The following is a 20,949-nucleotide window of genomic DNA, read 5'->3' as shown; positions in this document are numbered from 1 at the left end:
GCTTCGGGCACTTTGGAATTCCAGTTTTAAGTAGAGAAACGGTTTCTTATAACTAAAGGAATAATGGGGAGAGGAAAAGAAAGGTAAAAGTGACGAGAACACATAGAATTCTTTGCAATTATATTATTTATTGCCATAGATTTACATTATACAAAGCTTTAATACATATGCGATGGTCAACAGCGGTCAGCAGAGGCCAGCTTAGGCCAGGGGACGCTGGCAGAGGTTAACAGAGGAAGGCAGGAGTCGTAGTAATCGTTGTATGTTGCCAGAAATATAAGCGGTGGTCAGCAGAGGCCAGCAGTGGCAAGCAGAGATCACCAGGGGCGAATAGTAGCAAGTAGTAAGCGTTATATGTTGTCAGAAGCATCAGAGGTGGTCAGCAGCGGTCAGCAGAGACGAGCAGAGGCATGCAGTGGCAAGCAGAGATCAGCAGGAGCGAACAGTAGCATGTAGTAATTGTTATACGATGTCAGAAGCATCAGGGGTGGTCAGCAGTGTTCAGCAGAGGCCAGCAAAGGTATGCACAGGCAAGCAGAAACCTGCAAAGGCAAGCAGAGACTTGTAGGGGCATGCATTAGTAAGTATTAATCGTTATACATTATCAAAAATACCTGCAGTGGTCAGTAGCGTTCGGCAGAGGCCAGGAAAGTTCAGCAAAGACAAGCACACGCTGACAGAGATCAGCAAAGACCAACAGAGGTTAGCAGAAGTCAGTAGTAATCGTTATAGGTTGTCAGAGATATAAGCGATGGTCTGCAGAGTCCAGCAGAGGCAAGCAGTAATCGGGAGCAGTCAGTAACAGTCGCTGTATGGTGTTAAAAGTTGTCGGGAGTTCTGCACTTTTGTCAGCACTGGTCATCAGAGGTCATCAGAGGCAAATAGAAACCAGGAGTAATTTGCAGAGTTCAGTAATGAACTCTAGGAAAGGCAAGTAAAAATATCTGGGCAGTCGAGATTCCGAATCGTATGCCGTTGACGTGAGGTCGGATTTCAGTTGTTCAAAAGCGAGAAGGCAAATGTGAGCCTTTCTCTCTCGACTTCCACGAGGCGGTCCGAAATTACTTCGGGTAGTTTCGGAATAATCGAGAAAGAGGGCATGTATCAGTTTGCCTTTGTCGACTTTCCGAAACTCTACGAGCTCACGTACGCGTGATCTGGTATGTGTGAGTAGGGCACCGGGTGCTGAATCTGGCATCTCTGGCCAACGTGACCCCATGGACGGCAGCTTAGTCCCATGTTACGAGGCCGTAGGCTGCGATGCTCTTCTAGAAAAATTTCTAAGTTCCCCAGAAAGATTTTAAGCCTCCCGCCACTTCTTAATTCGCGGTTACCAGAATAGAGAGGGCGGGAGGGGGGGGGGGATGTTTAAAATTTTTTTAAAAATTTTTCTGAAAAATTCCGTCGGGGGTTGTGCCACCTCCCGCAGTGACGTAATTTCCAAAAATTTCCAAGAATTTCCAGAAATTCTTTACGTCTAAGAGAGCAGCGGTGTACTTGCTACTGAAAAGGATATTTGTCATTCAAAATTTAAAACGCATAACCTACTAATAATACTGTGAAAAGAAGACAGACGAATTATTTACCGTATCGGAATAGTACCTTAAATTAAACAAAATGACAGACTGTTTGAGAGAGCCTGCTTTCGTAGTTGGAGATATCGATGGAGATATTAACCTCTCTTTGCCACCATCCTCTGGCGAAGAGTACATCAAAAGGGTGGTGTAAGTAAATGCTTCAAAACTTACTGGTTGGACGGCGCGTAATTCATAATATTCTGCTTCAGAGTAGAGGCACAACAGTGCGCCGATATTGTAGTAGCTGCCATTAATCGGAAACATTTTAGAAAACCAACAATTGATGTTGAACCTGTAAGTTTGCGGTGGGTTGTAAAACATTACAAGGTGTTTCTGGAATGTTTGGTCAAAATTTATCAATGACATTTAACATTCTATAGAGTACATTGGTAATATTTGAGCAAACATTTTAGAAACACAATATCTATTAATGATTCGAACGCAAAGTTATCAGGATGTGTGGAGGCACCATCGTGGCTTGGCAGTACTCTTGATTGGCAACAGTGCCAATTGTCAGACTTTTCCAATATCAGACTGTACATACGTCAATTGAAAAGTGAAATTCAAACATCGAAACGTAAATGGAGACCTTCACAGTTTGACTTAGTATATATTACATTGTTTTTTTTAACTAGTTGAATGATAATTTATCATTTTGCTATCAAGTTTTTAATCTTTGCAGCCAAGTATAGACGATCAAAATGCTTGGGTCAAATTTTGTTTGGGCGATTATAAGGAGAAAAAGAGAATTGTTCCAACATTAGACATAATTTTCTGTTTGAATCAACCAATGGTGGAACTAATACTGGAATATTTGGTAGAGCATATCGGGGCTGAGAAAGAGATAGGATATAATTTGGGTCAATGGATATATTCGTTACTGGTTGTTTTAGAATTACCTCTAACTCCAAACATGTGTTCCTGTTTGCGTTCCTTGGCCAGGACATGCTCGATCATTCGCGCAAATTCGGTAATACATGATATACACAATTATTATTTTTTAACAAATCAATTTTATTGCATAATCGTGTATTAAACTTGCCATTGATATAAATCGTAGCGCGATTTAAGGAAATAGTCTAAAAGAAATACAAATTGAACTACGATTCATATTAAAGGAAGATACAAAAATCGTTTACTTTTCCTAACAAATCCTAAAGCTACACACGTTAAGTTTGTGTATTTATTTTTCCTTTTAGAAAATGTTGGAAGTACACGAAATTGGGACACTGAATTTATTTATATGCCTAGTTGCAAGATACTTCCGACAGCTGGACATGGCTGACCCTTAAAAGCTCATTTCCTAAAGTGCGATTGTAATTATACTTGTTTGTTTCAATAAAATTGATCTTTTGATACATTTAGTTTCTTCTTGCGCACATACCCCATACAATCATTTAAAATACACTACTAATTATAGGGTGTAACGAGGCAATATTTTAATTAAATAAAAGTGTATTACAATAATAATCAAATAATAAGCAGAATTAAAAAATGAAAGTATCCTTAAGCTATGTTCTCTTGGTCTTGAAGCAGTGCTGTTGCTAATCGTTCTAAGTCATCGTAACTAAGGTTATTCACTTTATTTTCCAGGTCTTTTATCAACTCGTTAACTATTGATTCTGTCTCAGATTCTGTGTAATAATGCCTCAGAACTCTAGATATCTCATCCCGCAAAAGATGCATGCCTGATTTGCAGAATATTGTTTTTTCCTTGCTAGATCCTTCTTCAGCTTTTTTAATAACCAATAGATTTAACTTGATCCCATCCTTGATTCCTGGATAGAAACTCAAAGGATTTTCATCTGAAACACACAGTCGATGTTACAGAAAATGTAAAAATTGTTTCTTTCGCTTCAGTTTCGATTAAAATTTAACGAATCTTACCAGCTAGTGTCTTGCCTGTAAGCAACAGTATCTGATGTGGAACATCTATGCCAAATAAATCACTAACTTTGTGCTTCAACTGCAAGACTGTATCAGAGGGCATAATCTATTTGAAAAGATTGACAAAGATTCAACGAATATTCAAGATGCCGCGAAACATATCGAATTCAATGTCGAAAACAAAGAAACAAAAAACGGGGGAAATACTGTAAGCTCTAAAGGAACCGGGGAACTATTCATAAACGAAACTTTTACGAAATATTACCACGGCATAGCAACGAAATAAATTAGTTGCACGCCGTTCTCCTGGTAAACTGAAGCAAAGTAAGAAACAGAAAAGTCTGGTACTCACGTCAACAACACATTCTTTTCCTTGCAATTTCTTCACAATAACTTTCATGTTGCTCTGTGCTCGATGGAGCGTTTACGAGTCGACACGAAAACGTGAAAATCAAATTCTTCGTAAGAACAGAACCTTAAACGATACAGATAACAGTTCGAGCATTTTATTTAGAGGCTATGTTATATTTTGCGACACACGAATATCAGTACAGCACGGCGTCATCAGCTATTTTCACCGAGGGACACGCGTATACGCATGCACACAGGTAGTCAGAAGAAACCCTTGAAAGTGTGATATTCAAGTCGATATCAGATGTTGTTTATCGATACACGAGTCCCATTGAGATTTCTTTTCCGTTTTTTAATCTCTGGTCGATCGTTTAATCGCGTGTACGAGGAATTGTTTAAATAACAAATCAGCAGATTTTAGTCGTCAGGCCCGTTGCCATTTAAGATACCGTATTCAGTTCTGAGAAGAAAGCAACCATGCTGTTTCGATACGACCTATCGATGCGCGCGCGTACATTTTTGGCGGTACGTCCGAACGCTGACGTTTCTTTAGAGGTTAAGTTTCATATATCGAGTGTGCAAAGAAATAAACGTACATCATGGAAAACGAAAAGAATTCCGCGAACGATGTTAGCGAAACAAAATGTGAGGTGAATTCTAACAATATACAAGATGATACTCGAATTACCTGCAAAGAGGATTTGATTCCGTACTTCGAAGCCTGGGATAACGACGTTAATAAGGTTTATATGTCGAAGGTACATGAAAAAAGAACGTCCTACCGTTTAATATAGTTAAAAAGTTCTATATTCGTACTTGTTTATTGATTTTAATTATTTTTTTAAAATGTTTAACGCGTTATTGATTCGACCTCCTACTAATGATGAAAGCAGCATGATAAACGGCGTTTCGAAATAGCACGCAATTGTTAGACCATTGCGTAACCTCTAATCGTCCTTTACAAGCAAGAGATTCATAATCTTTTATTTCTACTTTACAAGCGTTATAGGCATTAAATATAACGTGTTTCAAAGGATTGTAGTAAAATAATAATTCTGTGGCTTTGGAAGGAGTTATAAGAAAACGATACACAATGTTTCTTTCATGGCATAGGAATACAAAATAAGCCTTTCTACAAATAAAACATCGTTTAATTGCGAGCCATTAATTCTCTCAGTAATACACTTTAATTTAATCCACCTTTTAATCCTCCTCTGTGGAGGATGGAACGATTTCAAACTTTTTCTAGGTTCCACAAATATGCAAAGATGAGCCGTGTCAGCTTGGCATCGACGAGGCTGGACGTGGGCCAGTTTTAGGACCCATGGTTTATGGAATTTCTTATGCTCCCTTGTCGAGGAAGGAGCTTCTCGAAAACCTGGGCTGTGCCGATTCTAAGAGCTTAACAGAGGAGAAAAGGGATGCGATTTTTGACAATATTTGCAATAATAGCGACGCTCTTGGTTGGGCCGTAGACACAATATCGCCTAATGTTATCGCAAACAGTATGCATAGTCGTAGCAAAACGTCCTTGAACGAGGTGTCTATGCTCTCTGCGATCGAGTTGGTTAAATACGCGATCGAGGCTGGCGCATGGATCACAGAGATTTACGTGGACACCGTAGGCAAGCCTGAAAAGTATCAGGCTAGGTTGGAGCAGATTTTTCCAGGCCTGAAGATAGTTGTTGCGAAGAAGGCTGATTCCACTTATCCCATCGTCAGCGCTGCCAGTATCTGCGCCAAAGTTTCCCGCGATCACGCGATTGGAGCTTGGCAATTTCGCGAGGGCCCGGTGAATAAGGAATACGGAAGCGGATATCCAAACGATCCAGAGACGAAGAAGTGGCTGTTAGAGAACGTGGATCCTGTATTCGGGTTCCCGCGTATCGTCAGATTCAGTTGGTCTACCGCTGACAAGATCTTGAAATCGCAGGCCCGGTTAGTCGAGTGGGAAGAAATCGATGACGATCAACGGCCCGGCGAGCAAAAGATCTTCGAATTCTTCGCCAGAGCGCCTGCCAAGTCTTGCCAGCCTCAGAAAAAGCAACATTCGTTCTTTACTGAGAGATGCCTCTTCAGGGCTACTTTATGACCTTCCTAGGTTGCAATTTAAATCGTACACGTAATGAATTTTTAATGGTGATCGATAGCGGTTCTTAGGCGAAACTGAAATCCTCGCGAATGATACACGCTTGGCGAGGAGTACACTCTCGTTTGTCGTACGTCGACGTGAAACGTCGTTTTATTATCAGAACGTTAAGTTAAAGATAAAAGTCGGTTCGATTTATGTACATATGTACAGAGTGCTCTTATAGTTACACCGTATACAAAGAGTGGCTGGGCGATGCTCGACGATGCCTCTGCACACTCTATGCCTCACTTTTAATTAACAGTTAGGAATGTTTTAGCGCGAAATGTTCTTTGGTAAACGCGCGCTACACACATGGGCGCACAGCATACACACAGTCACTCACGCACTCGCATACTGAGCTCGTAATAATTCTAGGATAACATATTTTTGCGGCTGATTAATAGCGACTAGATTGATAAAAGCTACGACGAAAGAGAACGTTCTTTCCCACTGGGCTGAAACTCCATTGTTCTTACGCGGTTGGACGACAGAAACACTCGTGTACAATTAGTTATAAATATGCTACGCATTTACTCTCCATCGCGTTCTTCGTCAAGACAGGCGTTCAAGTGATTATTATTCATTCGTACCACGCTCGTGACTCCCTTAATGATAAAAGATGAAGGAGTAGGGGGGGAGAAAAAACGTATGCAGGGCGAAAGTTACGCACTCTCGAATACCTGAAGATACTCCGTCGATCATAGATTTATAAATTTGCACTGTTTTTTAAACTCTGTCCACTGAATTATGTCAACGACTGAATAAAAACTTTGAAACAACCACGATCGTTCATTTTCTGTCGAGTCGTACCATAAATCTGTGCGCTTATTTGTTCCAGCTATCGCGGGTGTTTTGACAATTGCTGAGTTTTATAGACGTTGCTCCTTGATAACTTCAAAGTCACGGTTAAGCGATCAGAAATCTAATAAAAGAAAGAAAAAAAAATGGTAGACAGTCGGAACAAGGTTACGCACAGACTTACGGACCGATCCGTTAAATAAGAATTTACACGTTTCGCCATTTCTAACACTCTAACGTACTGACGTGTGTACTCTGATAAGTATATTCTCTGGTCTATGTCCTCGCTAACTCCACTAACTGCGATTATAAAAAAATAGAAACAACACGGTTAATTTAGTACACAGTGATCTCCACACGATTCTTGGTTTTAGAAGCCTGAAAAGGATGAGCACGAAGGACACGACACGTCGGTCTGCCCCCTCTTCTTATCGTAGAATAAATAAACTAGTTATCACCGGCAAGATGCAAGGTGTTAACGTGCTGCTTCCGCTTCCTGGAAAAGACATCCTCTCGTTATTAAAATACGACTAACGATCCGTATTAGTATCGAGTCGGGACGATTCGTGATTTAGAAAAAATGAAAACTCGTCCGGGGGAAATTCAAACGAAAAATTGGAACGTATCGCGACCTCTCTTGATTCGATCGATATTGGCGAGGGAATTGCATCCGCAGCTGCACCGGTTTGCCTGACATTTGTTGGCCATGCAACGTACGTCAGCAAATTGTCGGCAAACGAACGGCGACGATAGCGCGTCGACGTATTATGTGCCCCAGACACGTTGTCATAGTTTTTTCAACGATATTTCGCTGATTTTACCCGGCCAACAAACTTTTTCTCTTGTCGTCGATCTTTCAGATTAATCTTTCAGTACCGCGGGGTCGTTCTGGCGTTAAGGGCCGTCGTGGATGGGAAAAGGAACGCCCGGGAATGCGGAAGTATATTGACGAGGACAAGGATTGGTTTAAAATTGAAGTTATTTTAAGTTTGCAAAAGAAAATCAAAGTATTTCGTTATCGAGAAACGACTTCGCGACAGTGATACTTTATTCCACTAGCTAATAAATTGTTACCATAAAAGAACCAGGAACAGAGGTCCGAGAACGACAATTTGAGAGACACTGATGCTCGGATGAGAACCACTGTAGGCTCTCAGAGTAAGTGCACGCGTATCTTCGAAGTCGTTTTTCCTCGAGAACGAAGCCTCCGACGATAAAACATTATTCTGCATTTTCGACGCGCGTCGCCGCGAGGAACCGTGTCCTTCCGGTCCTCCCTCGAATTACGTCACGCAACGCGACTCCCTTTCCCTTTCCCGGTGCCTTTACCTCCTAAGATATGCTCCGCGTGCGTGTGGCCTTGCGCCCTTGTCTCTCTGCTCTCCATTACCGGCATCTTTAGGGGCTTTTCACCCTCTATGCTGAGCTCGTTCGATTTCCAATATACGGTCGCTATCGTCGCCAGGCATTTGATCTTCAAGTCTCCCCTCTTGAAGTGCTTCGTACGCAGACGGAACTCCAGCCCGAGCACGGCCGTCTCCAGACCCTCGCGATCCACCTCGGTGATGTGAGGCCCTCTCAAGTATTGTGTGTCGACCTGACGCAACCAAAAACTCTCTGCTGGTCTCCGCGTACAAACTATACCGGGCGCGTGTCTAGACGCGTATACTTTTTTTTTTTTTCCCGGGGCGCGGGGGTGGGAAAATTTGCAATTCGACCCGGACGAGCGAGGCCCGGTCAAGGCGTCGCGAATAAGTTACGACGCTTGGACCCTGTTTCACTGCTCTCGAGAGAGCACGACGTTCCCAAACGATCATGAAAACGCGGGAAACACGCACGCGAATGATACTAACTTATTGACGGACGACTGGCCGGGGATAGTTATGGCGACCGGTTCTATAAATTCTACGGTTCGGAAATATTAGGGACGTAACAGTTTTCAGGTACCTAAAAGAATAATGCAACGAAGACACGTAGAGTAGGGGAATAATCGTTTGAAATATCGTTTTAGTTGTTAAGCAAGACGTAGCAAATATTGTATTCTCGTCGTGGAAGCGAACAGTGGCAGAAAAGGCAAACGAAAGGATAGAAGTTTAACGAACGGGGCAACCGAATGTGGAACGTGGCTCGGTCTTTCCACGAAATTTTATCGCTACGACATGCTTAAACGTTACCACGAGCGGCAAGGATTCCACGTAAGTCACTTACGGCCTCCCCGTTGATGTACCAGCTGAGTATGGCAGCTGGTTTCGACTTCGCCGAAGTGCAATTGAATCGTACCACGTCACCGACCTGATAACGAAGCCTTCCTGGCCTCCCTGTGATAATGGGTCCGTCTTCCGGCAGGGCTGAAAAAGAGCGGAAGGTATTTTTACAACGTTGCACGAAGCATTTGCGCGTGGCTCGCGGTGGTATTGTATCGATTTTGCGATCGTTACGGACAGTGAACAATCTCGCGAACCGTTCGACGAAAAACCAGCCAGCATCGCGACTACTGGCGCAAAAACGTTCACCGTCTAACAAGGTGGAAGATCGACTGCAACGATTTGTAGACTTTTCTTACCGACTACCAGCATGTCCGAGTGATCGGATACCGTTTGGAACGACGGCGCCTCCGCTGACACCTCGCATCTGTATCTTCCAGTGCTCATTAAGTTCACGGAATAGAGGACGACCGATCTCTCGGTCGAATTGTGAATCTGGAAAAAGAACGTGACTCCAAGAAGCATCCTAGCCAATTAACCCCGAGTAATTAACTCGGCCTACTGCCGTTCTACGAATCGTTGGGCTCTCGACCGACGTTCGTAGAACAACATGGCGGCAGCTAGCGCCGTTCTCGGCGTTCTTTATCGAAAGAAATCTCTCTGAAATTTGTATTCTTTCCCACAGGTCTCGATTTCGAAAGATTTTATTTTGTCCATCTCGAGGGAGAAGACGCTCTAAAATATCGTGAAGTCCAGGACAACGCGGGTAAAAAGGAAGGCGCTTTAAATAGAAACCGTGACGGCGATAGAAGCGTAGAGAGTGGTGCATTGGCACGAGACAAGAAAAAAATCAATAGAAAGTAATTCTTACGTCCGCCGTAACACCTGACAGCTGAAAGACGAGCACTGGCGGCCTGTCCTGTGGCACGTATCGATAGAACTCGTTCCCGTCTTTGTACCATTTCACCGAGTATAGGGTCTCACCGTCCAGGTTGAAGTTACACTCCAGTTTAATGTTCTGGCCGCGGACCACGTGCTGGGGAACCACCAGCTCCAACATTCTCAACGCGTTCGTGTCTGGAACGGAAAATCGACCGTTAACGCTTTAATTGTCATTTCAGGGACCCACGAGCGATTTAGGTAAGTTTGGAGAAATACAAGGGACGTTTTTGGTATTGAATTATTTATTCCAGAAGGGTGTCGCAGCGACTAAATGTTTAATATTTATTTACTAAATAAATACAACGAAAATGCTGTTCTTAGCTTGACGGTTTTCTGTTAACTGAGCTCTTCGGAAAAAAGAAACGAGACGCTCAGGGGGTGCAATAAACAAGAGTCCTCCTCAGATAGTACTGATCTTTGCAAGGAAGGGGACTGCACAAATGGATACAAATTTTCATTAAAAATACATGCATGCAATGCTTATTCTCAACACTAAAAGTTCCTGTTCGTTTTAAGAACTCGAAGACTCCCCGGGAGTTTCGAAGTTCTTCACAGAAACGGAAGAGAAATCTTGCAAACGATCGAAGCGTGACAGCAATAATCGTGGCGGTCAATGAATCGTTCGACGCCGCGAATACGAAGCCATTCTCACGCGTGTTTGCGCCCCGTTTCCCGCAACGAGAGAACAATTCCATTGGATTGCCTTTTAACCTTCCGCTGATCCAATGTAACGCTGCATTTTTCCACGGCTCCGCTTTCCACGCGATGGTCCGTGTAGCTATACACATACCACGCGGGGCTGTTAGCTGAAAAGCCAAGCCTTTTCACCGCAAAATCTCAACACAGGCTGATTCTTGTTTCGCAAGCGCGTCGGAGGGTGAATCTACAGCGGCGACGAAAACAGGGTTACGCGAACTAGCGTTGTCCGGGGTTCGTTTCCAGAGTTCTAACGAATCAAAGGGGCGGTTGATTAATACATTAGCGTAACGTATTGTTCTTTAACCAATGTCAAAGTCTGAGAAACCAATGTTCGCTATAAACTCGCGTTTCACCAAATTCATCCCTCAAAGCTAATACCGCAACGTGGATTCCAGAGAGATGAAATATTAAAGGTACAGTTAATTATTAGAAATATTATTCAAACCGAATTCGGGTCGACCACTTTCCACCGTAATTGAAGAATTCCTGATACGCAATTTCGTGTGTTTATATTACACGAAAATTGTTTACTAATTACGCACGGGCAACGGTGCTGTTATTAAACGTTAATTATCGTCGTTAACTATGTTTCGATTTTAATCTTTTGAACGTAAATTATCCGAGTAGCAAACGAGAGTCGCAATTACAAAATCAGCGCAGCTGGTTTCCAATATCAATCTACGGTACGTATACGTAGCTCGCGAAGCATCGTTTCAAAGAAGAGAGTCGGCCAAGAACAACGAAAACAATAAAAGGACCGTGGCTCTCGTTCCCTGTCGCTTATCTCTACGCCGCGCTTCGATTTCATTTTACTCCGGCTTTTTAGCCTCGTTACTTTTAAACGCGACGGACATTAACTCCGGAATCGGAGCGACATTAAGGGCAGACTTCGCGACAAAGAGAATTATCTCCGGACTGGAACCGGAACCGCGAATCTTTACGACTTTACGAATCTATCATTCTCGACGACAGCGCGTTGCTCGCGTAAAGAAAAGTGGGCTTTTTCGAGTACCGGGCGAAACTGAAAATGAATTTTCAAAGTTTACGCGCGCGTAGATCATCGGGGGAAAACTACTTTTGAATCGAGAATTAGTATGCATTATCCGAGATTAACGCGCGGAACCAAAGTAGCGTACGGCCGGAGAACTTCGTAAATTAACGTCGTTCCCGTCTTTTATTTTGTAATTTCCTGCTCTTCCTTCTTTGTTACTCGAAATTTCCTCTTCGGTTGCTTCGACGTTCTACTCCGCTTCGCGTTTTATCCGGTCGTATTCCCCGGATTCGGTTCGCCGTGGCGAATCCACGCCAATCTTCGTTCGAATTCGAGATCGAAGCGATCGTTCGAAATAATATACAAACTAGAGTAAAGAATGGGAGAGGAGGACGAGGAGCAAAAACCGTAGTTAAGTAAGAAAGCAAATTAAATTATCTTTGCAAAAATACTTACTTCTATGTTACTTCAAATTGATTGTTTAACAGCATTTACAGTGATTCTCGAAATTGATCGAGTACTTTTCATTATTATAGTTTTTATTTTTCCAAACTGTAATACCTGATCATAAATTGTTCGAAACGTATTTTATAAACAGGGTGTTTGGCCACCCCTAGGAAAAATTTTAATGGGTGATTCTAGAGGCCAAAATAAGACGAAAATCAAGAATACCAATTTGTAGATGAAGGCTTCGTTAAACAGTTATTAACAATTAAATTAAAAATTTTTCAAATCGTTCTAAAAAATTATTTCCGATTGCAAGGGTCGATTATAATCATTTTTAATGAATAGATATACCCTCGAATTCCTACCCAGTTTCGAGAAAAAAATTTATGAAGGTGTGAAATTTGTCGACAAAATTAAAAAATTTTAAATTGTTTTAAAAAAATTATTTTTGATTGCAGGGACTAATTATAATCATTTTTGGTCAATAGACATACCATCGAAATCCTAACCATTTTCGAGAAAAAAATTCTTTACCGAAAATATAATTTCTGGCCACAAATGTCTGCCCAAATTTTCATGCGAATCTTTAAAACGTCATAATTTCTGAACGGATTGGACGATTTTAATGTTTAAAAAAGCAAACTACGCGTATTTTGGTGGAGAATATGTACAAATCGCAAAAATATTCGAAAACTTGTTCCTTGACCCCCTAAAATGAGAAAAACCCCATAAAAATGGTCCAATATTCAAACAGCCATAACTCCGACAATTGTGAATATATTTCAATGAAACTTTTTTCTGAAGTAGAGCTCATAGGTACCTACAAAAAAGTATTAAACAACTTTTCTGTAGGACGTCAAACGAAATTATTAAAAATCAAAAACGAATTTTTAAGAAAAATCGACAAGGGGGTAGGTGCCTAAATTTTTCGGCGAAATTGAAAAATTTCAAATCGTTCTGAAAAAATTATTTTCGGTTGCGGGGGTCAATTACAATCATTTTTGGTGCATACACATACTTCCGAAATCCTATCCACTTTCGAGAAAAAAATTCGAGTAAGTGTTTTTAAAGTTTTGGGTGGAAAAAAAGACTTTCGAATCGTCTTAGAAAAATTATTTTTAGTTACAGGGGTCAATTGCAAGCATTTTTGATCAACAGATATATTCTCGAAATCCTACTCAGTTTCGAGAAAAAAATTCATTACCGAAAATTTCATGTCTGACCATAGCGTTGATATGTTTCACTGAATTTTCAAGCGAATCTTTAAAGCGTCATAACTTCTGAACGGATTGGACGATTTTAATGTTTAAAAAAGCAAATTACGCGTATTTTGGTGGAGAATATGGACAAATCGCAAAAATATTCGAAAAGTTGGTCCCTGACCTCGCAAAATGAGAAAAACGCCATAAAAATGGTTCAATTTTCAAACAGCCATAACTCCTAATATTGTGAATATATTTCAATGAAACTTTTTTCTGAAGTAGAGCTCATAGGTACCTACAAAAAAGTATTAAACAACTTTTCTGTAGGACGTCAAACGAAATTATTAAAAATCAAAAACGAATTTTTAAGAAAAATCGACAGGGGGTAGGTGCCTAAATTTTTCGACGAAAAAGAAAATTTTTAATTAATTCTGAAAAAATTATTTTCGGTTGCGGGGGTCAATTACAATCATTTTTGGTGAATAGACATACCCCTGAAATCTTGCGCATTTTCGAGAAAAAAATTCAGTACGGTCGGAACTTTAAACGTTAATAACTGTTTAACGAAGCCTTCATCAACAAATTGGTATTCTTGATTTTCATCTTATTTTGGCATATAGAATCCCCCATTAAAATTTTTCCCATGGGTGGCCGAACACCCTGTATAGCTACCGAGGGGTCGGTCGAGCGCTTGTGAGAGCGCGACCCCTCTGGTGGCGAGCATGGGAGGCGACGCCACAAGATCAAGAAAATTTAGCACTGAATAGAAATATAATATTTTTTTACACAAGTTTATAGAAACGTTGAAAAATTTTTTGTCATACAAACCTAATGAGTGGTGTGTCTTGTATGTAAGTAACTATGCCCCGTATAAATAAAAAACTAAAGATCGAAGCGAGGGCTCGAGGCGAGGGAGAGACGCGAAACGATCGAAGGGGGTAGATCGGCGTCCGGGTGCTCCTCGACGAGGGGAGGAAAAAAAAGTGGCACTCCTCGAAGATAAGGGAGTGGAACGAAGCGGGCCGCAATATCTGGCCCGGAAAAGCCGCGAGGGAGAAGAAAAAGTCTTGTTCCTCCGATTGTCGTGGCTCGTGATTCACAGCTGCAAAAACCGATCCAATTATTCCGCGAACGCCCGGAGGGGGCGGACCGCCGCTGCCGCTTTTATCGGTGCGGTTCCGCTTCTGGCGCATCGACCGATGCGCCCGGTGGTGCATCTGTACAACGACAACGACGGTGAATTTTTCTGTCCGTGCGACTCGCCGCGTTTTCCAACTCCCGCGCGGAATTGCGGCTTTGTTCCCGTCCCGATGCGTGACAACTTCTCTCACGCCGCGACGCGCGCGTCCTCGTTTCCGCCATCTTTGTTTCCGGGGGCGAATAAATATGGCCGAACGGGAAGACGTTTCGCGGAACTTCAGTTTCTATAAACTACGAAATTACGGAATTCCGCGGCGACTTTTCTATTCGAACAGTTTCGACGACATTGTTACCGTTTCGCTCATGGTTTCCTCGACTCGCGACGCCGGAGCTTCCCTAACGCTTAATTTATTCCCGAGCTTGATATTTTTTACACGCCTGGCTCGTTTCAACGAATACAACAGAGCCCGGGGAAGCACTGCTATTAGTCAAGATGCTTTGCATTTTCCGATGTTTTCGAGAGCCCTTAGCTGTTAACGATTATCGATGAGTTATCGATGGTTATATCGATACTGTCGTTAAGATATGGATAAGGCAGGTAACTGAAGTAGAATGCAACACGTAATAAATTCACCTAATCCGGTTAGCTATCGCGAGTCTCGGTAATGTTACGTATAGATTCTCGGTGAATGCGTTTAAATTCTTCTTTGAACGTCTTACGATATTGTCTCTTAACCAGTCAGCCGTGACTGACCATCACCAGTTTATTTCGTTTTGACCTCCAAAAATTCTGAACGTATTGAAATTTACGAATATACAGGGTGTTCGGCCACCCCTGGGAAAAATTTTAATGAAAGATTCTAGAGGTCAAAATAAGGTGAAAATCAAAAATACTAATTTGTTGATAGAGATTTCGTTAAAAAGTTATTAACGTTTAAAGTTCCGCCCGTACTGAATTTTTTTCTAGAAAGAGGGTAGGATTTCGGGGGTAGGTCTATTCATAAAAAATTATTGTAATTGACCCCCGCAACCGAAAATAATTTTTCCAAAACGATTTGAAATTTTTTAATTTTGTCGAAAAATGTCACACATCCTCGAATTTTTTTTTTGAAACTGCGTAGGATTTCGGGGATTTGTCTTTTGACAAAAAATGCTTGTAATTGACCCCTGCAACTGAAAATAATTTTTTTTGAATGATTTAAAAATTTTCTTTTTTCGCCGAAAAAAGGCACTCTGGTCGATTTTTCTTAAAAATTCGTTTTTGATTTTTAGTAATTTTATTTGACGCCCTACAGAAAAGTTGTGTAATACTTTTTTGTAGGTACTCATGAGCTCTACTGCAGAAAAAAGTTTCATTGAAATATATTCACTATTGTAAGAGTTATGGCTGTTTGAAAATTGGACCATTTTTATTGAGTTTTTCTCAGTTTACGGGGTTAAGGATCAACTTTTCGCATATTTTTGAAATTTCTACATATTCTTCATCTAAATACGCGTTGTTTGCGTTTTTGAAAATTAAAATCGTCCAATCCGTTCAGGAGTTATGATGTCTTAAAGATTCGCATGAAATTTCGGGCAGACATTTCTGGCCAGAAATTATATTTTCGGTAAGGAATTTTTTTCTCGAAAATGCGTAGGATTTCGGGGTACGGGTAATGACCAAAAATGATTGCGATCGACTCTTGCAACCGAAAATAATTTTTTTAAAATGATTTGAAATTTTTGAATTTAATTGTTAATAACTTTTTAACGGAACTTCCATCAACAAATTGGTATTCTTGATTTTCGTCTTATTTTGGCCTCTAGAATCCCCCATTAAAATTTTTCCCAGAGGTGGCCGAACACCCTGTATATATTAGTTTTCGCTAAAATTACAATTTAAATAACAAACGTTAACTAATTTTACGCACCACGGACACAGTCGTTATGGCACAAAATACTGCTATTTCTCCATGACGGATGTAGTCGTCAAACACAGCTGACTGGTTAATCGAAGCATAAAACGAAATAGAACTATTTTGTTGAATTTTATCGATATAAGTTGTTAACTTTTCGCCATACAATAACGAGTCTGACTCGTTACAAGTTCTCGACGACATGTTTCACAATCATGAGGCTACTTACTAGTAATCAAGTCTTATCTATTAAAATCAATATATTTTCGCATTCTCCAGGTACTCGTAAAACAAATCTATTCTTTCTCGTGGCCATTTCTTGTACGAATATTAAATAGTACACGTTTGAAAATTTATTTGAAATTAAATCGTGCGTCAATGGGGTTAATAAAAAAAATTGTACGAGTTTCTTGATCGATATTGCTTCATGGCCCGAAAAGATAAATATCGTCCCTTATCGGATAAAGAGCGCCAAGCCCCGATTCTAGACTATCCTGGCATTTGACAAACACCATTCCGTGTGAACAATTACCGAAGAAAAATTACACGTTTTTGCAGTTTTCTTTATCCCAGGACCCCGATGATACTCTTCCCAGCTTCCCACTCGCCCGTCCCACCGTTTTCACTCTCCTGTTCCTTATCGAGCCTCCTTATCTCTCTTTCATTCTCTCGTCCGTCGTCTTCACACTTATCACGGTTTTCTTCCCTTTTCCCTTTCACACTCCTTAGCCACGCCATTTACATCACCCATTCACGGTCCGCGTGCCCCTCTTTCTTATCGGGCTCCCCCTTTCTGTCTCCTTTAATAACCACTCGTTCGCTATCTTCCTCGGACAACACGGCCGGGCCGCGATTTCTTTTCTTCGAACCCCCCGACGGACCGTTGGATTCAACGAGAAAGCAACCCCTCGTCGATCCAAAGCCATCTCCCCGACGCGGCAAAGGTAACAGACGACTTCCATGCCGATGGAAAAATATTTACTCGACCCACGTTCCGCGTGGAAAACATCCTCGGGGATTTTAAATACGCTGCAAGCCGACCAGCGCCGAATACAATGGGAATTCGATTGGAAATCGTTCGAAAAATCGGCCACTGGTTCCGCTCTGCGGGCCTTTCAGCCCTTTTACAAACCACGGGTCCAACAAAATCGACGATTCTTTTTTTTTACCCTTCGAAAATATTTCTTCCACAGAGAGAAACACGTTTCCAAATACTCCGACCGTGATTTTGCGTCATTCGATAACGATGGTAAGTTCTTATGGTTTGAAATTCCAAGGATATCTCACGATTTAAAACAAGAATCGGAGGAGCATCCCCCTCGAGGCTTTTCGCACCCTCGAGAGCCGTGTTTCGTCACTTGGACCGGTTTCGAGTCAAAAGAACGACGCCCTCCCCCGGTTCCCAACTTCACCGCGAAGAAGTCGACGCGGAAAGTCGTGGAACAGTCAGCGTTAGGTTCGATCGAGGGGTTGCAGGGCGAACAGAAGAAAGGGGCGGGGGCCTGGCTAACGAGTGGTGCCGAGAGCATCGCGAATATGATTCATTCCCGGTGCGTTACGAATGATAACTCATGCATATTGAACGGCAGGGGGTCTGATTTGTTCTCGTGAGTCAGTGCGATGCACGCGCCCCGGCGCCTGTACCGTGTCACGCGTGTTTCGGGCGTCTCTGTATGTCCGTGGCTGCGGCGATGAATAAACACACATACACACACACACACAAATATGCACACATGCACACGCGTTTGCTTTTATCGGTTCGGATCACGGCTGGTACTTAAACTTCCAAAGAGAATCAGTACGCTTCGGAGTCGATGTCGGCGTTAATTAGGTCGACGACGTCGTTCCTCCTTACCGTCGTCCCCGATGTTCCGATAATGAACGCGGACCAATTTCGATTTGTCTAGTAAACCGTCAATTGCCTAACACCGGCCCCGAAATTCTCCTAATTACGCTTTTAATCGCTGCGTGTACGTGCACGCGCGCGGTACCGATAATGGCCGACGTGGGGATTCGTTTTTTCCATCTCGGGGATCTTTATTGGGCTCCGCGGTCGGAACAAGCGGCCACCAGCGCGAATAATCGACCAGAGACGCTCTACCCTGCTCCGCCATTTTGAATTGGAGTCGTTTAGGACGATGGTACACGATTCCTCAAACATTGAAACGAGATTTGTAGAAGATACATCGGAAAAATATATGCTTAAAGAAGTCTTTGGAGCTATCGAGTTGTAAAAACCCCTATTTGCGCTGGAAAGCTCGTTGTCGAGTCAAAGTTGTACGCGGGTACCTCTTCTTGCGAAGATAGGTCGATGGATTGCGTAGCGAATGTACGCTGCGAACCGTTCCTCGCATTTGCCCAAAGCTGATCAGGACTTAATTCAACTCTGTGATGGACACGTTTGTTGCTCGTTGGGCCGTTCGAGCTTGTTTGTTTATTGGTTAACGAAACACAGAATCGCTCGTTAATTGGTCAGAATTAATCCCAACTCGGGAACAGGAATAGCCGAGCAAAGAGAACCGTCCTGCTTTGGTAGATGCATCAAAGGTGAAACTTCTAGCTGACCTAATTGGTGCTAATAATCCTCCTTGCGTTCAACCGGGAGCTCCAACAATCGTATGAAGGCAGATCATTTTCCCGATTATCATTGCTTTCGTGTCCCCTCGACCCGAAAGGTCCGTTTTGTTTCTTTGAATCAAAATTTCCAGTCGCTTGGCGACCAAACCGAACGAAAGAGGGCCAACAAGCGAAGGCACCGAAGTAGACTTCAACGTAGTTAGTTACAAGCTAGTTTGTCAGTTCGCTTCTCTTGAAATCCACAAGGGCTTTCGAAATCTGTCTAGAATGTAACCGGGATAGGGCTGAAAGTTTCAAGGGTGGTTTCTCATCCCCCGAATTTGGGCTTCCGCGACGGAAATGCGATTCCCTGCTCAACCGGAGGAATACAAAATTTCTCTTTTTCATCATTTTCCGCGGCGATTCGATGGCGAGAAATTTAGATACGACAAATAGTGACATTCGATAATCGAAATTGAATACGGTTCTAAAATAGATATGCTCGTTGCAACGACTTAAAACACCGACTACCGTAATAAAGTAGGAACCCACAGGGCCCAGACACCGAGCCAAATTGAATTTGACAAGTCTGTATCGAGCTGTCTATAATTCCTAGACACCCCGAACGAACCTAATCCGCGGGTGGTCTTAAAGCGATCAGACGCGAACGGAAAAAGCAGCGGAGACAGAGAAATCCACGTGGACAATTGGATATCTCTCGACGAGGATCGCGTCCCCGGGGAAGCCCTTTCGTCGAAGGGTCGAAGAAACGGGAAATACAGGAGGGACGGAGGGGGGATGAAGCTAGAAGCTAGAAAAAAAAACACAACACGAGAAGAGCAGAAAGGGAATCTCGCAGGTGTCATCGCGGTGACCCCTCCGGTGTCTGAACAGTCGCTTAATTTCGCCTCGGTATTGCTTTACGGAAATCGTACACCGGCCCATAAACGAAGCCAGCTATCTGCTTGGCCGCATCTCGGCTGGCTACCTGTTCGTTACCCATCACGGAAAGGGCAAACGGTGTCGTGTGTCGAGTTCTGGGGTCGTGACAATGCCAACCTCGATGACAAAGAGAGACACACGCAACCCCCTTCCCCTTCCAAGGGACAGTGTTCTTCAACCTAATCCCTTCGGTTTGATCCTCGTCACGATGCTTCGACGTTCTCCATCACGCTAAAAATATAGGGCCCAAGATTCGAAACATTACTCGCTCCTACAGTCAGCAAAATAACTTATATTACTACTACATAGAATACATTTTAATATTCTCATTCTACTACATTTACAGTGTATATTATAAGTAAACGTACGAATAAAATAATTTACAAATGTATATGTATCTGTTCTAATAAAAAAAAATTTACTCCACCCTGTCGAATATATCCCAATAGATACAACGAATGTGAAAATCGAAAGAAAACAGGCAGCATTAAAATGTTGGCGGAGTATTCAACAAATTTTAAGAAAATAGTAGACATAATCCCAAAATGGAACACCAGCGGTAAAAGAAACAACTGCCAGAGAATTGCGATCGATCATCATCCGAGGAAAGATCATTCCACGAAGCGCCAATTAACGGATTCCCGGAATGACGACCGGGGTGGAGCAGACGACTCGACACGAGGGTTGGATCGTCAACTTTCCTTTCACGAAAGAAACACCCACGGTTTTAGATTCATAGCGCAATTAACAGCCCCTAATTGTCGTCGCAGACTGAAGGTGACGCCCTCGCGAAAGTTCCGATTGGGAGTCACTGAACCGATCGGGATGGGAGTGTGTATCGATGGGGGAACCCATAAGTCGAGAGGAAACGAGAAGCTCCTCCGGGACCTTTTTACCCTTCGTATTCGTCTCGCGCTCCCTTCGGTCACGCGTGGCCACAGAAAAGAGAGACGTTTTAATAATAGTAATAAACGACGAAGGGCAAGAGGGGCGTCCGGTTTTCTTTCCCCGCAAGATCGATTCGTGCTGGTGCCGCTGCCTCGCGCGGGACATTTTGATTTATGCGTTTTAACAGAGACGAACCCTCCGTGAGTGTGCACTTTCCACGACCGTGGCTAAACAAACAGGTACGATGGGGTGCAAATGAATACCTTGTTTTCGACTGGTGTCTGTTTGATGACTCTGCG

At 42.5% G+C, this 20,949-nt stretch overlaps 4 protein-coding genes across 6 annotated transcripts in view; 2 read left to right on the top strand and 2 right to left on the bottom strand.

Annotated features, from left to right (window-relative positions):
• The first annotated feature begins 1,216 nt into the window (after nucleotides 1-1,216).
• Gem2 (Gemin 2) lies at nucleotides 1,217-2,935 on the top strand. The gene is made up of 5 exons (XM_076776255.1): nucleotides 1,217-1,724; nucleotides 1,787-1,871; nucleotides 2,025-2,183; nucleotides 2,260-2,547; nucleotides 2,777-2,935. The coding sequence occupies exons 1-5, from the start codon at nucleotides 1,618-1,620 to the stop codon at nucleotides 2,867-2,869; spliced, it is 732 nt and encodes a 243-aa protein (XP_076632370.1). The 5' UTR covers nucleotides 1,217-1,617; the 3' UTR covers nucleotides 2,870-2,935.
• On the bottom strand, nucleotides 2,568-4,700 carry LOC143347241 (ubiquitin-like protein 4A). Of its 2 annotated transcripts, XM_076776261.1 has the most exons (4): nucleotides 4,504-4,700; nucleotides 3,817-3,939; nucleotides 3,465-3,570; nucleotides 2,568-3,382 (listed from the first exon to the last, which is right to left on the bottom strand). In XM_076776261.1, the coding sequence occupies exons 2-4, from the start codon at nucleotides 3,862-3,864 to the stop codon at nucleotides 3,084-3,086; spliced, it is 453 nt and encodes a 150-aa protein (XP_076632376.1). In that variant the 5' UTR covers nucleotides 3,865-3,939; nucleotides 4,504-4,700; the 3' UTR covers nucleotides 2,568-3,083. The 2 variants fall into 2 exon arrangements, with proteins under 2 accessions (XP_076632376.1, XP_076632375.1); XM_076776260.1 differs by lacking the exon at nucleotides 4,504-4,700 and having other exon boundaries at nucleotides 3,817-4,033.
• Nucleotides 4,328-5,911, top strand: LOC143347233 (ribonuclease H2 subunit A). The gene is made up of 2 exons (XM_076776249.1): nucleotides 4,328-4,573; nucleotides 5,065-5,911. The coding sequence occupies exons 1-2, from the start codon at nucleotides 4,415-4,417 to the stop codon at nucleotides 5,905-5,907; spliced, it is 1,002 nt and encodes a 333-aa protein (XP_076632364.1). The 5' UTR covers nucleotides 4,328-4,414; the 3' UTR covers nucleotides 5,908-5,911.
• The window catches only part of LOC143347236 (cell adhesion molecule 2-like), a 99,256-nt gene continuing 83,251 nt past the window's right edge, over nucleotides 4,945-20,949 (bottom strand). For both annotated transcript variants that reach the window (XM_076776253.1, XM_076776252.1), the window contains exons 2-6: nucleotides 9,820-10,025; nucleotides 9,308-9,443; nucleotides 8,953-9,092; nucleotides 8,074-8,341; nucleotides 4,945-7,240 (exon numbers count right to left, since the gene is read on the bottom strand). In XM_076776253.1, the coding sequence (XP_076632368.1) occupies nucleotides 7,173-7,240; nucleotides 8,074-8,341; nucleotides 8,953-9,092; nucleotides 9,308-9,443; nucleotides 9,820-10,008 (801 nt within the window). In that variant the 5' untranslated portion in view covers nucleotides 10,009-10,025 and the 3' untranslated portion in view covers nucleotides 4,945-7,172. The remainder of the gene's footprint in view (nucleotides 7,241-8,073; nucleotides 8,342-8,952; nucleotides 9,093-9,307; nucleotides 9,444-9,819; nucleotides 10,026-20,949) is intronic.

The sequence above is a fragment of the Colletes latitarsis genome, chromosome 10 (assembly GCF_051014445.1).
Source record: "Colletes latitarsis isolate SP2378_abdomen chromosome 10, iyColLati1, whole genome shotgun sequence".
Lineage (NCBI taxonomy): Eukaryota > Metazoa > Arthropoda > Insecta > Hymenoptera > Colletidae > Colletes > Colletes latitarsis.
Note: the sequence above shows the minus strand (reverse complement) of the source record. Positions and strands in the feature narration are given on the sequence as shown.